The sequence below is a fragment of the Eptatretus burgeri genome, chromosome 10, assembly GCF_056783735.1.
Source record: "Eptatretus burgeri isolate ZD-2024b chromosome 10, Ebu_testis_v1, whole genome shotgun sequence".
In the NCBI taxonomy this organism is placed as follows: Eukaryota; Metazoa; Chordata; class Myxini; order Myxiniformes; family Myxinidae; genus Eptatretus; species Eptatretus burgeri.
The window spans coordinates 46,145,994-46,167,803 of NC_140970.1; the positions used below are offsets into that span (position 1 = coordinate 46,145,994).

Below are 21,810 nucleotides of genomic sequence, written 5' to 3' on the forward strand. Positions count from 1 at the left end.
TTCATGAGTACCCTGGTATCCCCAAGACTTGGGGAGCATTTGTGTGAAGTGCCCTTCAATCTGTCCAGCCGTTCTGGAGAAGATTTTTATTGGCCATGCGACCGATGACGTCGTATGTGTGAACCTTTTGTTACTCATGGATAGGCGGTCATACCTGTAAAGTTTCGCCTCGATCTGTTCAGACACTTCAGAGAAGAAGATTTTTGAAGGTTTTTTTTTAACAATATGGCTGCCTAATCACATGACTGATGACATCATAATTATCAATGAAACATTCTACATGTGTAGCTGCTCGTGTGGTGAAAATTTCATCTCAATACGATAAGCGGTTGCGGAGAAAAACACTAAAATTCTGTGTGGACAAAAACAGACAAACAAACTGACCCAAATGCAATACCCTCTCATTCGGCAAGGGTAATGACAAGTGTTTAAGTGTATTTCTCACATATGCTTGTGAGGCCCACTCTGGAGGCTTATGAATTGTGCTGACAAGTTGTCAGTGTAAGGCATTTAGTTCATAACAAATGTTAATGTGTATTTTATTTCAACCATTGTGTACACCATTCCTTTTTTGGACTCCAGAAAAAAAGTAATTAAAGTAAAAGTCAAACTATAGATGAACCAGCAAGCTAAATGAATGAAGAAGGTGGTGTAATGGTTGGAGTTTCCGCTCCGAGTCTGGGAGGTAGCTGGTTCAAACCCTGACAGAGTCATAGCAAAGACATTAAAATGGTACGTGCTGCTTCCTTGCTTGACGTTGAGCATTTAAAAAGGTTGAGCGTGGACAATCCTCATAGGTTGTCAACCATGGGGAGGAGGATATTCCTCCTTTGGAAATTCCCCGCTGAGTGCGGTGAGAAAAGTGGAGCCTTTGCTGTGACGTCACTGGTACCCAGAGTATCCCCAGAAATTATGGCACTTCCCCCAAGCTCAATGGCTGTTTGCCTCGTCTAACAGTCTTGTGTCATGTAGCATATGTTCGTGTGTTTGTCAATATGTGTAGCAGCTCCACGATAAGTCTTAGATAATGTTAAATAACGCTTCCGGTAACTTCGTCAGCGGAGGCACAAAAAAGGATTATTCAAAACAACAGTACTCATAATAAATCAATTTATCAAACAATCTCTCCACGACTCCACAATACAGTATACGTGATATTTTAAAGGAAGGATATTATGCAAGATACCATCATACATACCCCCGGCATGAGGATGACATCTTGACGAGTACAAGCGCAGCGATAATGCCAATGCGTTTGTACTTGGTTGTGGCACTCGACAGCTGTTTCCTAACAACAATGTGCAGCTCGTCCTGGAAGGTTGGGGGAGTGGCATTTGTTGTGCACACTAAGTCACATTGGCCATGGCTGGGTTAGACCTAATGGCATGAACAGAAACTGCTTCCAATGCAACTTTAGCAAAATCCAATTTGGCATTATAAGGTCCCACTTGCAGCACTTTCCTTTCACATGAGATGAGGCTTGGGGAAGTTTTACTTTTCAGCTATTACTCACAAACTACTGTGGGCAACATTAAGGCAGGAGAAAGGAAAACAGATAAATCCCAAAATTGAAGATGTTTGCAAGACCACAGGGCCATGTTTATATAACAAATAAGAATATGAATGAATAATCGTTTCAGTCATTGTTGGACTTTTTTACATTTTGTAAAATTTTTGAAGAATAAAGAGAAGAAGAAATAATAAGAATAAGAATAAGAATAAGAATAAGTATAGTTTAGTTTTTGGGAGGTCTGAGCTGTGTCCCCTTTATCAGAAAATATAGGGAGGTTAAAAATAAATCAAGTAGAATAAGCTGGTGCATGGAAAAAAAAAGAAAAATAAAGATCATGGAGGGAACACAACATTGGACCTTCTGAAAATCGAGTCCAACATTTGGAGAAGTACACACAATTCCACACAAAGATACACCCACTCAATGTTCAATGTAGAGGAAAAAGTCACTAAAATGATATTTCTGACCAACACAGAGAGAAGTGGAGAGATGAGATGAGATGAGATGAGATGACATGAACTGCTTCTTTAGTTGATCTGTCTGCTAAGAACTCAGCTACTGTTGTGAATACCGGTTTGTACAGCGGACCCCTCCGTTTAGCACAATAATCGCATCATGAAAGTGTCCTCAATGCACGAATGCAAGTTACTTTTCCATCAAATCCTTTACATTAACCAAAAATTCGCATCAGTTTTTAATATAAAGAAAAAAAAACATATAATCCAGAGGGGGGGGAATTGATAATCATTCATCTAAAACCAAAAGGGAATCATTATCATTTGCTATAACTGGCAAAATATGCACATAAATTTTCAAAGGTGATTTCAACAAAATAAATAGAGAATGACAACCTGTGTTGTGGGAGACTTAATCTTTTTAACAGTATAACGCCAAATCAAAGAGAGCAGAATAATATTTCTGTCTCAAGAAAATGTTCAACATGGATCAGCTCGAGACTGAACAGCTGAACATACTGTCACCTGGATATGTGGATGAGGGTCAGAGGTCAATGAAGTGAGAACCGTAAATACTCTTCGGATCTGGCCTAAATCAAGGCTGTCAAGATAGTCCAGAATTCCCTGTGGGAATGCACACCAGTCAAAGCAAATCAAGCGAGTTGGTTCATATTCTGAAGTGGTCATTGCCGATTGAGGACGGCACAGCGGTTTAAACATTGATCACCATGTTTCATATTAACAAAACATGAAAGTGCAGACATGGCGTGGAATCAATTGTGCTGGGGTCTGGAATTTGCTCATTGTGCCGGAGAGCACATCTTTCAAAAACACAACTGCTGTACAATACTGTTTAGAACACAACTGCCGATCATATTCTTTGGTGTGACCACCTTTTTCATGCAAAACAGGAGAAATACCTCTCCCAACAATGAATGGAGGCCTTCAACATCATGAGATGACGAATCATTCAAAATGCGATAAGCCCCAGAATCTCTGAACTCGAGTCAAATCCCAAAATTCAAACCGTGGAATCTGAACCAGCAGCAGCCCCGACCGCCAAAAAAGTGCCCTTCCAACCAACCCACACACTCCCTGACACCCTGGCTCAAAACAAAACACAAACACCACAGCACAACATAACCAGCTCCAAACCACAACACAACCACCTGTGGGAACTTATCACAACCACCCATTGTTTATAACTTCATGAAAGTTGGAAGAGTGGTGAGAGAGGGAGGAGAGAGAGAAAGAAGGGTTGGGGGAGCAAGGACAAATGAAGTGATGGGGGAAGGGATGGAATGGAATAGGATGGAATAGGATAAGCCTAGTGCTGGCTTAATGGTGAGGGTGGCGGGCTTGGGATCCTGGAGTCCCGAGTTGAAATCCAGCTCGGCTGTTGAATTAATACCAGGTGGGGTTGACTTAGGCTGTCATCCCTCCGAGGTCGGTAAAATGAGTACCTGCTTGCTAGGAAGAATGAGCCATTCGTGTATCCTACGTCGGAGTGGCGACCCATTCAGGATTGTGCCCAATAGCCCAGGAGACTGCTTCGGCAGCACCGACACTCTACACAGAGCATGGTACCAATGGATGGATGGATGAAAAGTGGAATCACAGCAAGTTCCACAGTTGTTAATGAACAAACGATACTCCAATCACAGAGTAAACATGAGGTGGAAGCAATGAATGAATGAATGGATGAGTTCCCACATGCTCTTCTTTTGTCTGCCATTAAATTCCCTGCAGCATCTGCAATGGGCTTGGGTTTTGGAAACAACTCTGCCCGAATTAGTACTCCACCGGGGGTGGGCCTCTGGGTGGTGCTCATTGTGATGGCTCTGAGGTGAAGCTTACATTTTAAACGTTTGTTAGATTTAACAAAGACAATGGTACACACGTTTGTGTATGTACTTCATTTATATCAGGTCAGGTCAGGTATGGGAGCACGCGCTGGAGCAGCGCGTCACTGCATGCACTTTCCGCCGGTACTCCAGGGGCCTCCGTCTGGTAATACCCCAGGCAGATGACTGGCCCATCTCCATCTCCTTGAGATGCCGATCAACCTGCTGCAACCACGACGTATGTGGTCAGCCCGTTGGCCTCCTCCACTCACGAAGCTCCTTCACTGAGAGAATCCGGTGAGCAGGATCAGCGTCAGGAAAACGAGCCACATGTCCATACAGCCGCAGCTGACACTCATGGACTACGCAGGTAACAAATCTCATTTGAGTCTCTCTCAGCAACCGCTCGTTGGACACAAAGTCCGACCAGCGATAGCCAAGGATTCTCCGAAGAGACCTGGTACCAAAGGAGTTAAGTCTCCGTCTCAGATCCCAATCAGGGTCCAAGTCTCACATCCGTAATGCAAGACTGGAAGCACCAAGAACCTGAAGACTCGGACTTTCGTCCTCCCACACAGGTACCGGCAGTGCCACACCCCATGATCCAGTGAATCCATGACTCCCCAGGCCCGACCCAGACGTCTATTGACCTCTGACTCAGCCAGCAGAGACATGAATATCACTGCCAAGGTAAGTGAATCTCTCCACGACCTCAACATCCTCACCACAAACAGACACAGACAGGACAGCAGCATCCAAGATGTCATTGAAAGACTAGATCATCGTTTTGACCGAGGAAACCCGTAATCCCAGTGGCTCCGACTCCTTATTCAGCACCTCGAGGGCCCCTAAAAGGATATACAGTCTCTGCAAAGAAGACCGCATCATCTGCGAAATCAAGGACAGATATCTTGATACTCTCAAGCAATGCACCACAGATTCATCTCTCCAACATCTTTCCCAGAATCCAGTCCACATAAGTGTTGAAAAGTGTGGGGGCCAGTACACACCCCTGATAAACTCCATTTACATCATCACCTAACATTGTCTTGAATATCAATTTGTCATTTTTTTTTTTCAAAAACCACAAGAGCTGTGAGAAAAACAAAAATTTACACCACCATCCACTGACTTGCCATGGCTTACAGACATCAATTCAGTCCATCCATCCATCCATCCCTTCCCTCCATCCATCCGAAAGAAACGGCAGGCTTGGCACCGCAGGGCACAACACAGGCAGGTGGGGCCTGAACTTTGCATGTTGATCAATGTATTTTTGATTGGGTTTGGTGGAGGGACAGTGCAGGTACAATTGCCGTGTATCGCCATGGCTTGCAAATGAACATCCAAGCAACTTGTAGAGCGCTTTCCAAGTGGCTTAAGCACTCAGCACTCCTACAAAACGGTTGATAAGAAACGGCAGGCTTGGCAAGCAATTAGCGATCGGTCATATGAAACACCACCCGGAGACGCCCATTGTCAAATAATGTGCAAATTGCACAAATGAACGTTTATTTTTTTTCGCAGTCTGCTGCTGAGGTCAATTACGCAGATTAAATTTTGAAATTCGGCTTCAGTGAAGAGATTCGAGAACTTATCACATGTGTGGAAACTAAATAAACCAAGAACACCCGGAGATGCCCGGAATGTCAAACAATGTGCGAATTGGACAAATTAGCACTTTTTTTTAGTAGGAACTGCTTGCTACCAAAGTCAATTCTGCAGTTTAAATTTTGAAATTCAGTTTAGGTTAAGAGATCCTCGAGCTTGACACATATGTGGAAATGAAATAAATCCACAAACCCTGACGTCTCGAGGCGTTTATAAGCACTGTGATGAATCCAGCGATTTGTAGGTATGAGTATGAGGCATTCAATAATATTTGTGAGGTCAGTGAAAAAAAAATTGAGTGCTTTATCGTTAAGAAACCATTGCGGCCAGTTCCAAGTCAAAGCATTGTTAAGCAGGCCCCCAAAAAATGGCGACTTCAAACCCCAGCGAGGGAGCGCAGGCTGACCCAAGGGGCTGACCAAGGATGAAGCCTTGCTAAAGGAAAATTAAATTAGGATGTTATTATCTTCAAAAGAGGTGTTTAAATTAACTCAAACACCCAATTTTCATTCATGCACTTCCTTGGAGTTCCCTTCATACGTGTGCAAAGTCTCACGCTGTTACGTTTCATGGTTTTGGAGTTATGGAGGACACACTTATTAGTATAGATAAATTAGAACAGTTAGCAAAATATTCTAACCAGTGGCATTTATACAGAAATGATAGTTACAAAGAGTTGCGCAAAACTTGTGAGATAAGCAAAGACTACACTACAAATCGATGATTACATTGGATTATGGGGTCATGGTGCAAGTGCAACAGCCATAAAAGTTTAGTGCACTTGGTGAACAGAGACATGAAGAAGTAGGAAGCAGTACATGAAACAAGCATTGTACTCGGAGGAATAAAAAGTGCAACTATTAAAATGTGCAATGGTGAGTGCAATGGCAGGAATGAGCTTCCAGCTGCCACCATCAGGCCATTCTGTTCACACGACACTACACTCAGCATAAAATAGCAATGGCTTTATACACTGTGATGGGCCATGGATGTTTAGAATACCATCAAGACTACCGATGAAGTACATGTGATGCTTTAACCGTCTTAGCTCGTAAACTAACTTCTGACAATGTCAAGAAGAAACAGATTTTGTTGCACCAAGTTATTGTGCTTTCAAATCAGCAATATATAGTGAATCTGTTGTTTTCAGTATTATTTCAGGACTGAATCTATTGTGTGATTTGTCATAATTTCATGTCAAACCTTGTATTACATGAAAAAAAATTTTCATGCATGGGTATGCAATGATTAAGCCTGAATAAACTTATCAAAATTAACAACGAAAACATAACACCTTGATGAACACAGCAAAGGGAGAAAGATCGGCTGGGTGGTCTCGTGCCAGGATCTGCAGCGCATCCAGTGCTGCATCCGTTTCACTCGTGCTCCCACTGCACACGTGCATTACCAATGCTCCCAACACCTCCTGATGCACATGCATGATACAAGTAATGATGTTATGGAGGCACCAGCAGCTCTTGCTTTTGTTGCAAATCTGGGGATGGCAGTTGAAACGCTAACAGGAAGAAGAGGCATCAATCCAAAACAAGGATATTCAACCAAAAACTTCAGATGACCCAGACTAAATCGATGTGGAATATTTGCGTGGATGAAAAGCTCATGGGGTGAAGAGCGGGCGGCGTGAAGAACACGCGGCGTGAGAGGGTGCAGCGAAAGGCAGGCTGGGCGAAAGGCAGGCGGGGCGAAAGGCAGGCGGGGCGAAAGGCAGGCGGGGCGAAAGGCAGGCGGGGCGAAAGGCAGGCGGGGCGAAAGGCAGGCGGGGCGAAAGGCAGGCGGGGCGAAAGGCAGGCGGGGCGAAAGGCAGGCGGGGCGAAAGGCAGGCGGGGCGAAAGGCAGGCGGGGCGAAAGGCAGGCGCGGCGAAAGGCAGGCGCGGCGAAAGGCAGGCGCGGCGAAAGGCAGGCGCGGTGAAAGGCAGGCGCAGCGAAAGGCAGGCGCGGCAAAGGCAGGCGCGGCAAAGGCAGGCACGTGGAATGGTGAGCTCAAGTGAATGAAACCTGTTTGCAGTACGAGTCAAAGGAACAGAATGCGAGGCAGCAGAGCCGAGCTCCAAATATCGACACAACAGGTTCCATGGAACGCAACAGGGTCTGTGCTGTTGCCAGTATTGCTGGGAAAGTATTCCGCAAGACCTGTTACAGCACAGCATAGGAAACCTGAAAGTCATGAATAAGCTCCAACTTGCTTTACACCTTGCAAGGGTAAGAAAAAAGACCCTATTTATAAAGTGCGATTGTGAAATCAAGTCAACAAGTGCAAATGGAGTGAACAGCACATCGAGAATGTTTTTCAGGATTAAAAAAAAAAACTGCAGCTCAAATATTTTGGTTATTCTATCACAAAGAATTGGTACAAAATATAAACTGAAAAGAAAAACAAATTTTACTCTACGAATGAGTAAAATCAGCATTCCAAAAATCAAAAAATACATTTTGAAGGAACATCAACAACTAATATTGCAAATCATATGACCGTCTTCATTTACCTGTTTGTTGGCCAAATTAAAAGTTTCAGCATGTAAAATATATAAATCACTTTGGTAAAGGTAATAAAAGTGCACGGCACCGTTATGAGCCCATTAAGCCATGTTGCTCAACATATGCTCCATCATCACCCTCCTAGCATTTTTGCCAATGTTTCATGAGTTTTGGAAAAACACATGTAAACTAGAACAGCACTTGGTAGAGTGTATACCTCCACCAGGCTGAACAGTTTACCTTTTGCTTCCCACGACACTGATGGCTGGATCTGGATCTGGAACTTAAAAAAAAATCAAATCAGCTTGTTCTGGTCACCTACCCAACTCATTCACCAAATTTTGGCAGAATCAGTCCATAACTTTTTGAAGTATCTTCCGATATATCATTTTTGGCCCCATCTCTAAATTATGAAAAATCACTGGAATTTTTTTTTTTTTTCAATTAGCGTATCCGGATCTTCACCAAAAGCTAATCAATTCGTCATTGTCACACACCCAACCTGTCAACCAAGTTTTATCTGAATCTGTCTATAAGTTTTTGAGATATCCTGCTCACAGACAGAAAAAAAAAAAGACAGACAGGGGTGAAAACATAACTTTCGTCGATCTTTAGTGGCAGAGGAAATTAAAAACAAAAAATAGGGTTAAATATAGTCGGGTTAAATCATAACTGAAGCTTGACAAAACAAACTGATATTGCAGAGGTTGTGGGTTCAAAACTGGTTGAAGGAAGCAAAGTTGAGGATTTTGATTCTGATCTTCTCAAAACTGAGCTGGCGTGTTCACAGGATTACCTTGATCATTGCTGAGTTTCTGCTTTTGGATTGTTGGAACCAAGCTGGCTCATGAAAGACTTTCAGGAAGTTGTTAATCTGTCTGATTCGCCTTGCAACAACAGTCCTCAGTGGGATTGGGATTGACTCAATTCCTTCAGGTATGACTTTGGGAGGCCGATTAAAATGGTGCCTATGAAAAGTAAGTGGCTACCACCCAAGAATTGCGAATACAAAAAAATAATATTTACAATCAAATGAAAGTTGGCTTGAGGACAAAAGTTCAAGATTCACATTTCAACAGAATAATTGCTTTCCACAAGGGAGTTCTCAAGCGCCATGCAAAGGTATTTAAATAGCTCCATGTGAAGGAAAATGGACTTGGGGATGATGGTGCTTCAGTGCTTACAAGTGAGAATTAAAGCATACTGTAGATTAACCCATGAATGGAGATTTCCCAAATACTGACTCTACCCTGCCTATTTCTGTCCAAGGCTTGTTATAGTCATTGTGTCAAATCCAGTCCGACAGGATTGTGCATGTGCAAAGGTAGCACACTTACCTTTGAGCCATCTAATGTGGGTTTAATGCCTGACCCCACTATAAACTGTTGGATTGGTGCTTCACAGGCAGAGAGTTGCATCACAATGTGTGTCGTCCCTTGGATGGATGTTAAGGAGGATGTCCTGTCTGAAAACCGCAGTTGGCAGACGTTAAAGATCCCACTGAGTATTTGATGAATAGTAGGTGAGGTATCGACTGCATTGAGGCCAAAATTACTAATTCCAGTTCTAACCAGCTCCAGTCAAATGTTAGGCCTGACCAGCAGGTTCGTGAATGACTTGGGGCAATCTAACCTCTGTGCCTGACCCCACAATAATTGTTTTTTGCTGCTAATGAAGTCATAGCCATTGTGTGAAATCTACGAACTGGCCATGTTCCATTGTAATTTAGCAATCACATTCTTATCAATTTAACTTCTCTGGGACAAACAATTCCTGAATTCAACTTCAGTGTCCATTGGCAGCTGTCATCCAGAGGAGCGGTGCTTGGATTGAGAACTTCCTCAACTACTAATGATATCGCTCATTATTGCCTGTTCAAGCATTTATTTTGCTATAATTAACAAAAATTTAACTAATCCTGTGTATTATTGGACAAAAAATAAAAAATAATAACGAGAACGGCACTTGGTAGAGTGCATACATCTGCCAAGCTGAACAGTTTACGTTTTGTATCCCACTGATAGGCCAGATCTGGATCAGGCCGGACCTCAATCAAAATCTAATCGGCTTGTTCTTTTCACGTACACAACTTATCCACCTAAACTTTGTTCAAATCCATCCACAACTTTTTGAGATGTCATGCTATGTATAGTTTTTGTCCCCATCTCTAAATGCTGAAAAATCACTTAAAAATTCCCGGATCCATATCCGTATCTGTATCTTCACCAAAATCAAATAATTGAGTCCTTGCCACACACCTAACCTGTCCACCAAAGTTTGTCTGAATCCATCGACAATTTCTTGAGATATGCTGATCACAAACAAAAAGACAGACAGGGGTGAAAACACAACCTCTGTCCATCTTCAGTGGTGGAGATAACAAAATCGACCAATAATAATAAAAAAAAATTGCAGTTAAATAAAAAGTTACACATTATTTTGTATTCACCCTGTATTTACATTTATGTACTTTTGATTTACAAACTAATTTTCCATGCCGAAGGTCAAGAATGCGCATGGTTATGCATGCTGAAGTGCAATGGCAGCGTGGGCAACCTAAGCATTGTACAGTTTACTTGAGCAAATACAATCACTCTGGCAAAAAAAAAATCAGCATTTACAGCTCTCGCAGATATTACAAACACGAGTCTGACGTGAATGCGTTGATGGATATGCCTCCATCCATGTTAGATGCCAACCCACTATTACAATTGATCTCGATTCAAGGTCACATGAGAAAAAGCATGCGAGAGAGAAGAGAGACAGTTTTAAGAAAGATAACGTCAGAAGCTATTAATTCAAGTTATGGCCAGCAAAATTATTTTCAAAGGTCACATGACCTTTGACCGATTAAACACAAAATTGAACCAGTTCACTCTTGTGCCAAGTTTGGTTGAAATAACCAAAGTGGTTCACAAATGATTGTGGTTTAAAAAACAAACAAACTGATAGCGGACAGACGGACAGCCAACTGTAAAAACATAATGCCTTCATCATTTGGCTGTGGAGGGAGAAAAAAAAAAAAAAAACACAAAAAGGTGATTGTGAACAACGCACTTCAGAAAGTCTAAACATAAGTAACAAATGAAGTTAAGGAAACAATTTTTCATCAGTTACGAGTTTAGCACTCCAGAAGTTAACGAGACCGACGACGAAAGAAATGTGCTCATGAAAGGACGACAGACTGTGAAGGATTCCGGACGTGCCCGTGACATGGAGATAAATGTACAATAAAAGCATCATTAAGCAAGCTACGGTATTCAGTAAAAAGGTGACAATGGTGAAAAAGTCAACAGTAAAGTAAGACAAATTTACTACACTCGTAGTGTATCATCGATAAAATGAGCATCATGCGAGAGTCCTTTCCCCCTACCGAAGCATGTCTGCTGAACACCGACTGTAATAAGGAATCTTTCAACCTCCCCAACCGAACTTTGCTCTTGAACATGGATTCCACCTGCTTGTGATGATTCACATGGAGAATGAATAAAACCAGCAAATCTATAGGCTGAAAAAGGAAACAGAACAAGTGTTAAGAAACAAGATGGCAAATCTGCCTGTATGAGAGAGAGGAATGTGGTTTTATGAGATTCATGCTTGTTTCATAACATTAAATTAAACATCAATGAGTTTTGTAACTATTGCTGTTTAGGAATTGCATCAGGATGCAAATGATCAGAAAAAAAATCAAATGCAAGTTAACCACACAATTGAGGATCATAAAGCAACAAAGCAAATAATATTTTATATCCGTTGTGTTGTGCGACTGAAGAACCGTAGCAGACAACATTGAAAAGTACCGTTTATGCAATCGTGATGTACCAAGAGAGTGATAAATATCATGTGCCCAAATTAATGGATTTAAGGTATGAAATACTGGCATGGTGTGTTAGCGTTGTGCCCCCCTCACCCTCCCCCCTCACCGGTGTCCGTCCGTCATTGCCGGGTTACTGCTTTGCCTGCAGCGTGTCTCATCATCCACACACGAAATACGGTATATTTGAAGAAACATAAACCATGGGAAAGCTTTGTCAATGATTAAAACAATTGCACTTGAGATGAAGGGGTAATCTTCACCCAGCACTTCGTCAAATCTTTCCAAGAAACAAGTAAAAGGAAATGACTCGGCAACAAATTGGTTAAAATTACCAGATCTGCCCAGAAAATGACTGACAGGATTCCACCCGATTTAGTCAGCAATTTGCTTCACGATCCTGGTGAATGTCATAATTATGTGAATAACACTTATATAGGTGGAAGAAACCGTTTGATAATACTCCATGAAAAAATTAATTGAGATTACCCTGCATTTCTCACTGAATCGCTCACCTATTCCCAAAACGCAAAAACCTATTCCAACACGTTTGAGGTTCATCGCAAAGTATTTAATTGTGAAATCGGAAGAGTTTGTAATAACCACGTTAATAACGAAGCTACCATTACGTTTCTAAGATACAAATACACAAAGGAAACGAAAATCTTTCCTTTTCATACTTGACATGCGGTGACTAATAATACAAGCAAGCAGTGACGATGCAGTGGTTAGCATTAACATAATCAGACAAACAAGATTAACACAAATCTACAGCATGTTCTACAGGATAAAGAGGTCAAAATACGAGACAAGCAATCGACATCAGGGGGACAGAAAAGGAAACCCAGATGCAAGACTCGGCCATGTGGCCCATCATGCCAATGTCATCTCTACGTTCGCAGCAACCCAGGGACACGACACAAACCCTGTACACACTCCCCTCCCATGAAGGACAAAGATTAATGACTACACATTTCCAGTTGACATGATACACACACACAAAATAATCGGATCTCAACAACTTACAAACATTCAAAACTGAATCAAATCCGGCGAATCTTAAACAAACGACCATTCCTGCCTGTATCCTTATAACCTCTGTGCCCACATTGCTTCTAAGTACTTAATATCCAAACCCATTTTAAACCTCTCAGCTGTCACCGCTGCCACTATGTTCCCTGGAGGAACATTCTATGCGTTAACAACTCTGCAAAATACCCCCTTGCCTTGTTTCTGTTCAAACCTTCCTCTTTCTCACTGTCCAACAATGCCCTCTGGTTCCGTCACTGTCCATCTGAGTTAAAATGAGAAAAGAAAATAAAAACTATCCTGCTTCAACTTTTTCTCTACCCTTCATAATCGAAACATTTCTATCAGGTCCCCTTGTAATTGCCTCCCTTCTCATGTATAAAATCCTGTCTCCTTCAGTTGCTGTTTGTAACTTATTCTAGCTGGCCTCAGAATCAATCTGGTAGCTCTACGATGAACCATCACTATGGCAGCTGTGTCCTTCGTCAGCTGTGGTGACCTAAACTGTGCATAATATTCTACATCCATCCATCCATTGGGACCATACTCTGTGCAGAGCGTTGGTGCTGTCTAAGCAGTCTCCTTGGCTATTGGGCACAATACTGGACGGGTCACCACTCTGACACAGGATACCAGCAAGTTGGTACTCATTCTGTCGACCTCGGAAGGATGACAGGGCGAGTTAACCCCACCTGGTATTAATTCAACAGCAGAGTGGAATTTGAACTCAGGATTCTTGGATCCCAAACCCACCACATATTCTAGATGAGGGCCTTCTAAATCGCTTTACAGTATTAACACTCCTCTTTTGATTGAAAATTTATTTCGCTATGAATATAACCTAAAACCCTATTAGTTTTACCGATAGTTCCCAAAACCCACCCCACGCACACTGCCCCCACCCGCTCATAAGCCACATACATATACCACCACCCATAGACCGCTCACTTGTGTTACACACTCCAAGACTGCCCCTTGCATTATCTTGGCCCAATTTTTATTATTCTTACCTAACTCCAGCACCTTACATTTCCTTATGTTAAGCAGCCTCTGACAATCTTTTGCCCAATCTATGAATGTATCTCCAACCTCACATAACTGTTGGTGTCTTGTTCTGTCTGTCTGTCTGTCTGTCTGTCTGTCTGTCTGTCTGTCTGTCTGTCTGTCTGTCTGTCTGTCTGTCTGTCTGTTTGTCTGTCTGTTTGTCTGTCTGCTCTCGCTCCATCCCCTCCCTCACTTCCAATGTCACAGCAGACTCTACTCATGATAAGGCCAAATGTCTCAACTCTGCTTCTAAATATCACGTAAGCACTCAGTCGCTGCTGTGCCAAATTGCACCCAACTGGTCCTGGACACATTGTCTTTCTCACCTGAGAATGTGGCAAAGTTTCTGGCACTCCTTAATTCTGATTTTAGACCGAATGCCATCAGCAGCCACGTCCTAAAAACATACTCTGCCACTTCTCTTTCTGTCTTGTTTAACCTATCATTTGCCCTACTTCACCTTCCATCTACTTTGCAAGTCAACCAACATCACTGCAATATACAAAAGGTTCCAAAAACAGATCCTTTTAACCATAGACCGATTAGCACATTTCCAAGTATAAGCAAAGTAATAGAATCCATCATTGAAGTTGATATCAAATTCTTCCTTTTCTCTAACAGCCTGATCTCAGATGATCAGTTTGGTTTCCGATCTGGTTATATCCATCCTCGACATGCTGCTGCTGCTCTCCCAACAATGGATGGAGGCCCTGAATCTCAAGTAAGAACAATCTATCAGTGGCAAAAAAAAATCCTCCATCATCAATACTCCTTCCTGAATTCTTCATGAACCCTTCTATCCTGTTTTTCCCTCACACCAGGAGCCCAAAAAAGCATCCTATGAGTATCTTACTATCCTTACCACCCTTAATCTCGATACACACAGAATCCTCTATATTAATTACATCTTTACTGTAACTCCTTTCATGTGATACAACACTTTCATTTACCAAAACCTCCTATTTTCTCTTTCCTATCATCTTCATGTGTCTATTATAGCCTTCAAATGTTGTCCTCCGATTTATATTGTAATTAAATTGTCTCGCTCACTGAAACCATGTCATACACACCTCCGTTTACAATAGCATTCAGCTCCTCCATCTCATATAAAACTCATTGTGATGGTATCAAATACTTTTTACCTTTTCCCTTCCTGTAAATCATATTTCCTACCTGCCCTTAACCAATCATGTTATCAAGTGCAGTTCCCCCCTTTTTCGCCTCTGCACCAAACCTAAAAGGCCCCAATTCCCTCTTCAATTCCCACTGCAAACACCCCCCTGCCCACTTTCTGTTTAACCGATGACCATAATTCTGGAAACACTACTTTTTCACCCCGACATTACCCCAAAGATTCCCACTGCTTCCCAAAGTGCAAACGTTGCAAAAACCTGTTCCAACACTAATCCTGTACTCCCTCTCACATGCTCTGACACATCAACACATTCTTAAACTCACATTTCTTCTTCACCCCACTTTGTCTGTTGGTGCTTTACCCCCTGTTCCTCCCTCCCAAGATCATCACTATGTTATTTTCTATTTTAATGATTTGGTTTTTAGCCCTTCATCACTGCAAACGTGCCTGTACATGTCGGATGCCAAAAATAATTGAGGGGAAGTCAAAACAGTTTTCACTATTCAAAAGGTTTTTGAGGCAAACATTCCATTGGCATCAGGAACAAGATTATTTCAATGGCATCAAGAACCTCACCTACTGCTATTTATGTACAGTGTCGAGGCTTGTGAAGGAGATAAAACAAGGAAGGGATCAGGATGTAACAAGACAAAAAGAACAATAGAAATGGAGGGTGGGGGGACACCAACAGCAGGATGAGAGATGAAATAGAGGGAGACTTGAAGAAATGAGGGATGTGGGGAAGAATGAGGGTTAGGGGAGGACACACTGAGTGAACAAGATGGGACAGCCACAAACTCTCAGGAAGGAAAAACTGGAAACTTGGAAAGAGGTGGGCTTGAGGAGAGTTAACATGGGTAGAAAAGATCATTGTTGTAGATGGGGATGATCTGAGAAGATGGTGAACAGCTGTCTCAGCCCAAGTGAGAAAAATGAGATTGAAGAGAATGTTGAAGTTGGTTCCACTGGTGGGAGAAAAGAAGAACAAATGAGTTGAGGTCAGCAATGATTCCAGAATTTTGGAGTTTCACCAGAAGGGGGTTGCTGGCAGGCCATGTGCTCCCTGCAAGAGCCTGGGGGAATGCAGAGCATGGAAGGAGCAAAGAGTGCAAGACCAGAAAGGAAGCGGAAGAATACAGAAAGACCACTAACCTGTCTGCAATGTGCAGTGATAGGCCCAGAGACTCAGCTTCATCGCAGGACATTCTAATGATCTTGAAGACCTTGGTTTCCACGGCGACAAGCCAAGTAAGGTGTGAGGCAGGGGCGTCAGCACAGAGGGGAGAGCAATACTCCATCAAACTGTAGATAAAAGCCTGGTAGGTGGATAAGAGGTCAGGTGTGCAGAGGAAGTGTGCTAAGCTCATTGCACAAATCAACTCTTTCTGTTCCTTTCTTCTTCCATTTGTGGAATGATGTTCCCACTCTTCCCCTCCAAGGCTTCAAGCGGGTGGTGCACCATTATCTTATGTTATCGCCTATTCCTTCCAACAACCTTTCTCACACCCAATAACACGACCTAATGCAATACTCATACTTGCAGATCACTGTGTTTCCTCCACTCTCTGTCTTCTTTTCTTGTTTGTTCATTCATATCCAACCGTTGCTCCACTGCCCCACTCAGTTGCTTTTCTCTTTGCTAAGCTTGCTCTTCCATGAGCCTCGATCTTGTGTAAATTATATATTGTTTAAAACAGCAATGCCTGGCATGGACATAAATCTTGATTTTGAGCATTTCAAATATATGACAGAACAAAAAAAAATCCCTAATATCTAAAATAAGGACGGGTGGTTTTACATCAATAGAGTGCAGGTCTGAAGAGCCATAAAAGAGATAAGTGACTTCTCAACTTTATATTTATGAAGACGATTTATATTTATGAAGGTTCAAGCAATTAGGCTTCTCCTAACTCAACTTTTGGCTCGGTGGCAATCTACACATTACACAAGTGAAATGTTAAATCAACCTCATGCCTTTTCTCTATGTAATGTTGTATTAATGGGCCGTTTGAGGAGAGAAGAAATAAAAACTACATTTCCATGCACAAGGAAAATGAAAATGGAGGAAAATGAATTAAAAACCACATGTAGGGCTTTCAATTGTAATGTGTTTTTGTTTTGTTTTGTTTTTTTTGTTTTTTCACCAAAATATAGTGAGCTCCACTTGATCAACATGGTGATTCTACACAAGGAAAAATAAAAAAAACCAAAATAAAATTGAGAATTGTAGAAAAAAAGCGCTTTTTTGAAATAAAAAAGAAGTATATTTCATATGACAATAACCCAATATAAATCTGGTTGGGATGATTATGAGGGGAGTGAAAGCAGCAGGGAAGGGGGTGTGAAGGAAATCTTTTTTTCATCACAACATAGCACACATGGGAGCGAGAAGCAGAAATCCACAAATTGGCACAAGTCTGACACCATACATCTGAAGAAACAAATGTATCACCAAAGCAAACATGACTAATTAGATTTAGAGTGAACTGGGAGAATTTTTATTACACCCTGATCTCATGTACTCACCTTGTGCTGGCTGTCATCTGTTAAGGTCTCAATGACTCGGAGCCAAGCTTCAGCAGTGGTCCTTTGGAATCGTACCGCAACTCGCACCACGTCAAGCACTAGCCCTTCACAATCGGTAGCACCGGCTCTGGACAGAGGAGCAGAAATCTCAACCAAGTCGCAAGTACAAGAGAATTACACATTACATATAGACCGTGGGCTGAACCCCAAAATTCCTACTTTCCCTGATCTGCAATAGAGAAGTACTTTATTTGACCTTTAATGATCCTAGAGTATATTTATAAGTATGTCTATTAATGTTCCCATCTTCAAAACATACGTGTATTTGACAGAAATCTGAAGAAAGGGACGCTAAAATTACTCTTGCAGCCGACAATCTCAGGGAAGTGATGACGTCAGCTTATTTCTTAATTGGCCAATCATTGTGCTTTTAACGGGGCTCCACCAAAACAAGCCAATCACAGTCATCGTACAGTGTGTGTCGTTGTAACGCAATGTAACAAAGAGCGAGTAAATCTACGCGAAGTACAACACGACATGGAGTGTTGCATGCATTTGGTGGACCAATCTGCAGACAAACTAATTCGTTTTTCGGATGTTAGCTGGAGAAAATTTTGCGAATGTGTCCATCAGTGCAAGGACATCAGTGGAGTCTAACTTAGATCTACATCTAAAAACTTAGATCTCGTACTCGTAATAGGGTCGAGTCAACGAGTATACTACCACCAGCAGCAGTTACAGGTCGAGTAACTTCTCGTAGTAGTCCATAGTCCGATTAACATTTCATCACGTATTGATTATTATGACCATGGAATATTTCATATTCAAGAGTATACTTATGTTTGTTAGGGAATGAATGACACTAGTTTTAGAAGTATCAAAGACACCAGTATTTAAAGTTTATGAAATAATAGCAGGCCCTGGAGTTTTAATCTTTCTGGAATTTATGATTCATTCATTTAATATTATGAAAATCAGCACAACCAGTTTGCTATCGAAGAGAAATCTCGTTGTAATAAAAAGTCATAACAGTTAGCAGAGATTTTTTTTTTAAAGCGACAGTAACTGTCTGATTTGAGATGTTCAAACATGAACAGAGACATTGTTTTTAACAAATGTGATCAACTCTATTTTGTGACTTTCATCGTAATGTGTTTTCACAATTTTAAAATCTGTTATTGCAACACTGACCATATTGTATACACCTTAGTTTTTAAAAATTATGACACATAGGTTGTACATTAAGTTTCATTGAATAGTTGTAAAGAGTAGGGATAATGTGATACATGTATGCAATTGCTTCAGGATCAACAGTAGGAAATATGCTGTGCTTCAGGATCAACAGTAGGAATAAAACACACATCTTCCGTAGGGACAGTCAAGTCAAGTTTTTAAGATTTGGCATCTTCTATTTATTATAGAACAAAGTTACATGTATTCAATGTAATTAAGCTTTATTTAATGACTTTACATCGCAAATTAGAGTTGTATGCTTGTAAAACAATTCACATCATGATATCCTCTTGGAAATAACATGCTTATTTCATCAATGAAATGACAGTAATATACCTGTAATAGCTTATGCAGCATTTGTGTGGAAGCATTACTTTCACATGTATAAATCATTAAATGTATGTACGATTCCTGTACAGCATAACATGTCAGAAACGACTGAGAAAGTAGTATGCATCAGCAATGAGCTTGTATATAAACGCTACATGAATGGTATCTCTTGAGTAACTTTTGATTATATTTAGTACTATACAGTTTTAGATTAAGACATGCATACATATAGCTTAAGAGAGAAAAGGGAATCGTAGAAGAGAGTGAGAGATAGAGAGAATAAGATTTTAAAATAAAACCAACAATATCTGAGTTGTTTGTATGATTGATGTGTGCGCGTGTGCGTGCGTGCGTGCACGTGTTAAATGCAGCAAAATGTAACAGTAACAAGTAAATGGTGATCTTAAAAATTAAAGAACAACATCTGTGTGTGTGTGTGTGTGTGTGTGTGTGTGTGTGTGTGTGTGTGTGTGTGTGTGTGTGTGTGTGTGTGTGTGTGTGTGTGTGTGTGTGTGTGTGTGTGTGTGTGTGTGTGTGTGTGTGTGTGTGTGTGTGTGTGTTGGACTGTGTATATATAGTTATGCATTTCATCAAAAAGAGGGAGTGGACTGAACAGACATAATGCAATATTCGGGTGATTAGTACACAATATTTTTTGGTCATTATAAATACAAGAATATGTGTGGTTGGTAGGGTACTAGGATTACTTGTCCATTCAAAAGTTCTATCTCGAGTCTAAATATTTACTTAACTTACGAAGTGATTCAATTTATGCGTTTCACCAGAAATGGTTGCTAGGGAAATTTTTCTCATAGCAACAACCATCCAAATGGTTTTTTAATATAAAAAAATTAACAATTAAATCTATCATTTGGTGATCTGCACAATTACCAGTTTGCTTGACCATTCAATTTTAGTTCTCAAGAAAACTATTAAGAAGTATGAATATCGCCGTTGCTAGGGAAAGGAAAGTCCTTAACAATGGGATTTAACTTTTCCTTTGTTTTTAACATTTCTACTTTAATGTGAAAATTTCAAATGTGGGAACATGTAATTTATGTTTAATACACACCTATTTAACATACCTAACACACTTGCAAGTACTTCTCAGGTGTAGATCACGGAACTCAAAAACTAAGCATAATTTTTGGGCTTGGCCCATGGTCTAGTTCTGGGGGTCTAGACAGCTTCCTGACCACTCGCAATCATTGATTCATCTGAAGCCTCATAATTTCTTTCAATTGCCTCCTACTATCAAAAAAATATATATATATAATGAAACCCCTGGAGCAGACTCATGTATTTAAGTTGTTCTGACATCAGGCTAAGTTAAGTTAAGTACAACTGTGATAGCACATGAACCTCCATGCCCAACCATAAAATAGGATATCAAATGGATACACGAAGGAAGATTATTCATGTGAAACAACAGGTTCAGAAAATATGTTCCCGTTTGCTCGACTTTTGTTTGAGCAATACAATACCCATAAAAAATATGTTTTAGGTCAAGTAATTTTTATAGTGGTTGGAATGGCAACCAAACTGTTTCAAGGCCAAACAGTGGCAACACCGAACATTGCCAAGAAAGCTCATTTTCAAGCAGAAACAAATCAATTGACTATCTCGTGTGCACATAAGAATAACAATGAGGTGGTAACAAAAGTTTGTGAAGCGTGTTGCTGTCCACCTTGCTTCTATCTCAACTTACTTTGGTATCTTGTTTTCTTGGCTTCGAGGAAGGGAGACTGGAAAGTCTAACTTGCTTCGCAACTCTGCAATGACCTAATGCATCCAGTGAAAGCAAAATGTAGTTTGGGTGTTGTCACAATTACAATAATAATAGAAACAAAAATTGCATCTCAATGAGACTGATACAGCAGGAGAGAAAGTAAAGTTTGGAAAAGTAACTCTTGCACACACTAGCTTCTAGCTTGGTATACATCCATGACAAATCAAGAATACTGAAAAGAAACAGAAACACTGGTCCTAAAACATATCAACCTGTGTGCCACTGAAGCCAATTTTTCTGCTCTATAATCACAGTAATCAATTACTCCATTGAGGCATGAGACAAATGCAAAATGTGTTCAGAATTGGCTAGCAAAAGGACAAAACAGGCATGTGAAAAAGCCACGCGAATGTGTGTGATAAGCAGGTCCGTGCCTCTTGTGCATTAGTTGGCATGATCGAGTGCAGAACAAACTTGACAATGACTGGCAGGTGTTCAATCTCCACTGCAGTCAATACCTCCATGATGTATCCCTGTACCTGTGCACATCAGGCATGAGATCATGAAAAAAAATTATTGCAAACCAGGCATTTGGGTCCACAAATCATTATTGCTGCAGTTGTAAAATGCAAAGTTTTATCGGGGAATGATGGGGGAGGGGGGATAAGTAAACATCAAATATAAAGGACAAACCAATATTCAAGTGACAATTCTTTGTCAAGTGACAATTTAACTCTCATACGAGCCTCGACAGTGTATACAAAAAGTGTATACAAAAAAAATTCCTTCCTTCTTTGTTAAAAAAAAAAAATCAGTGGACAAAAAAACAAACATGGAAACACCAATGTAAAGTCACTGAATAGGGCATTGGGTCACAACATGCAGCCAGTATACAGCCTGTATGCACTGTGGCTTAGAGTTCACCAGCATCTGGAATGCTGCAGGAGGGATGTGGGACCATTCTTTCACAAGAAAGTCAATCAACTCACACCTGTTTGATGGAGGTGGAAAACACTGTCTCAGGCGTCGTTCCAGAGTATCCCATAAATGC

General features: G+C 41.0%; 1 protein-coding gene across 6 annotated transcripts in view; it reads right to left on the reverse strand.

Annotated features, from left to right (window-relative positions):
* The window catches only part of FANCD2 (FA complementation group D2), a 273,881-nt gene that overhangs the window by 166,295 nt on the left and 85,776 nt on the right, over positions 1–21,810 (reverse strand). For all 6 annotated transcript variants that reach the window (XR_015062404.1, XM_085898104.1, XM_085898102.1 and 3 more), the window contains 8 exons: positions 21,194–21,298; positions 20,739–20,812; positions 17,468–17,594; positions 11,293–11,427; positions 7,440–7,574; positions 6,718–6,849; positions 2,494–2,592; positions 1,199–1,311 (listed from right to left, as the gene is read on the reverse strand). Coding sequence is in view for 5 of the 6 variants with exons in the window: in XM_085898104.1 (XP_085754230.1) it covers positions 1,199–1,311; positions 2,494–2,592; positions 6,718–6,849; positions 7,440–7,574; positions 11,293–11,427; positions 17,468–17,594; positions 20,739–20,812; positions 21,194–21,298 (920 nt within the window). In the remaining variant the exon portion in view is untranslated. The remainder of the gene's footprint in view (positions 1–1,198; positions 1,312–2,493; positions 2,593–6,717; positions 6,850–7,439; positions 7,575–11,292; positions 11,428–17,467; positions 17,595–20,738; positions 20,813–21,193; positions 21,299–21,810) is intronic.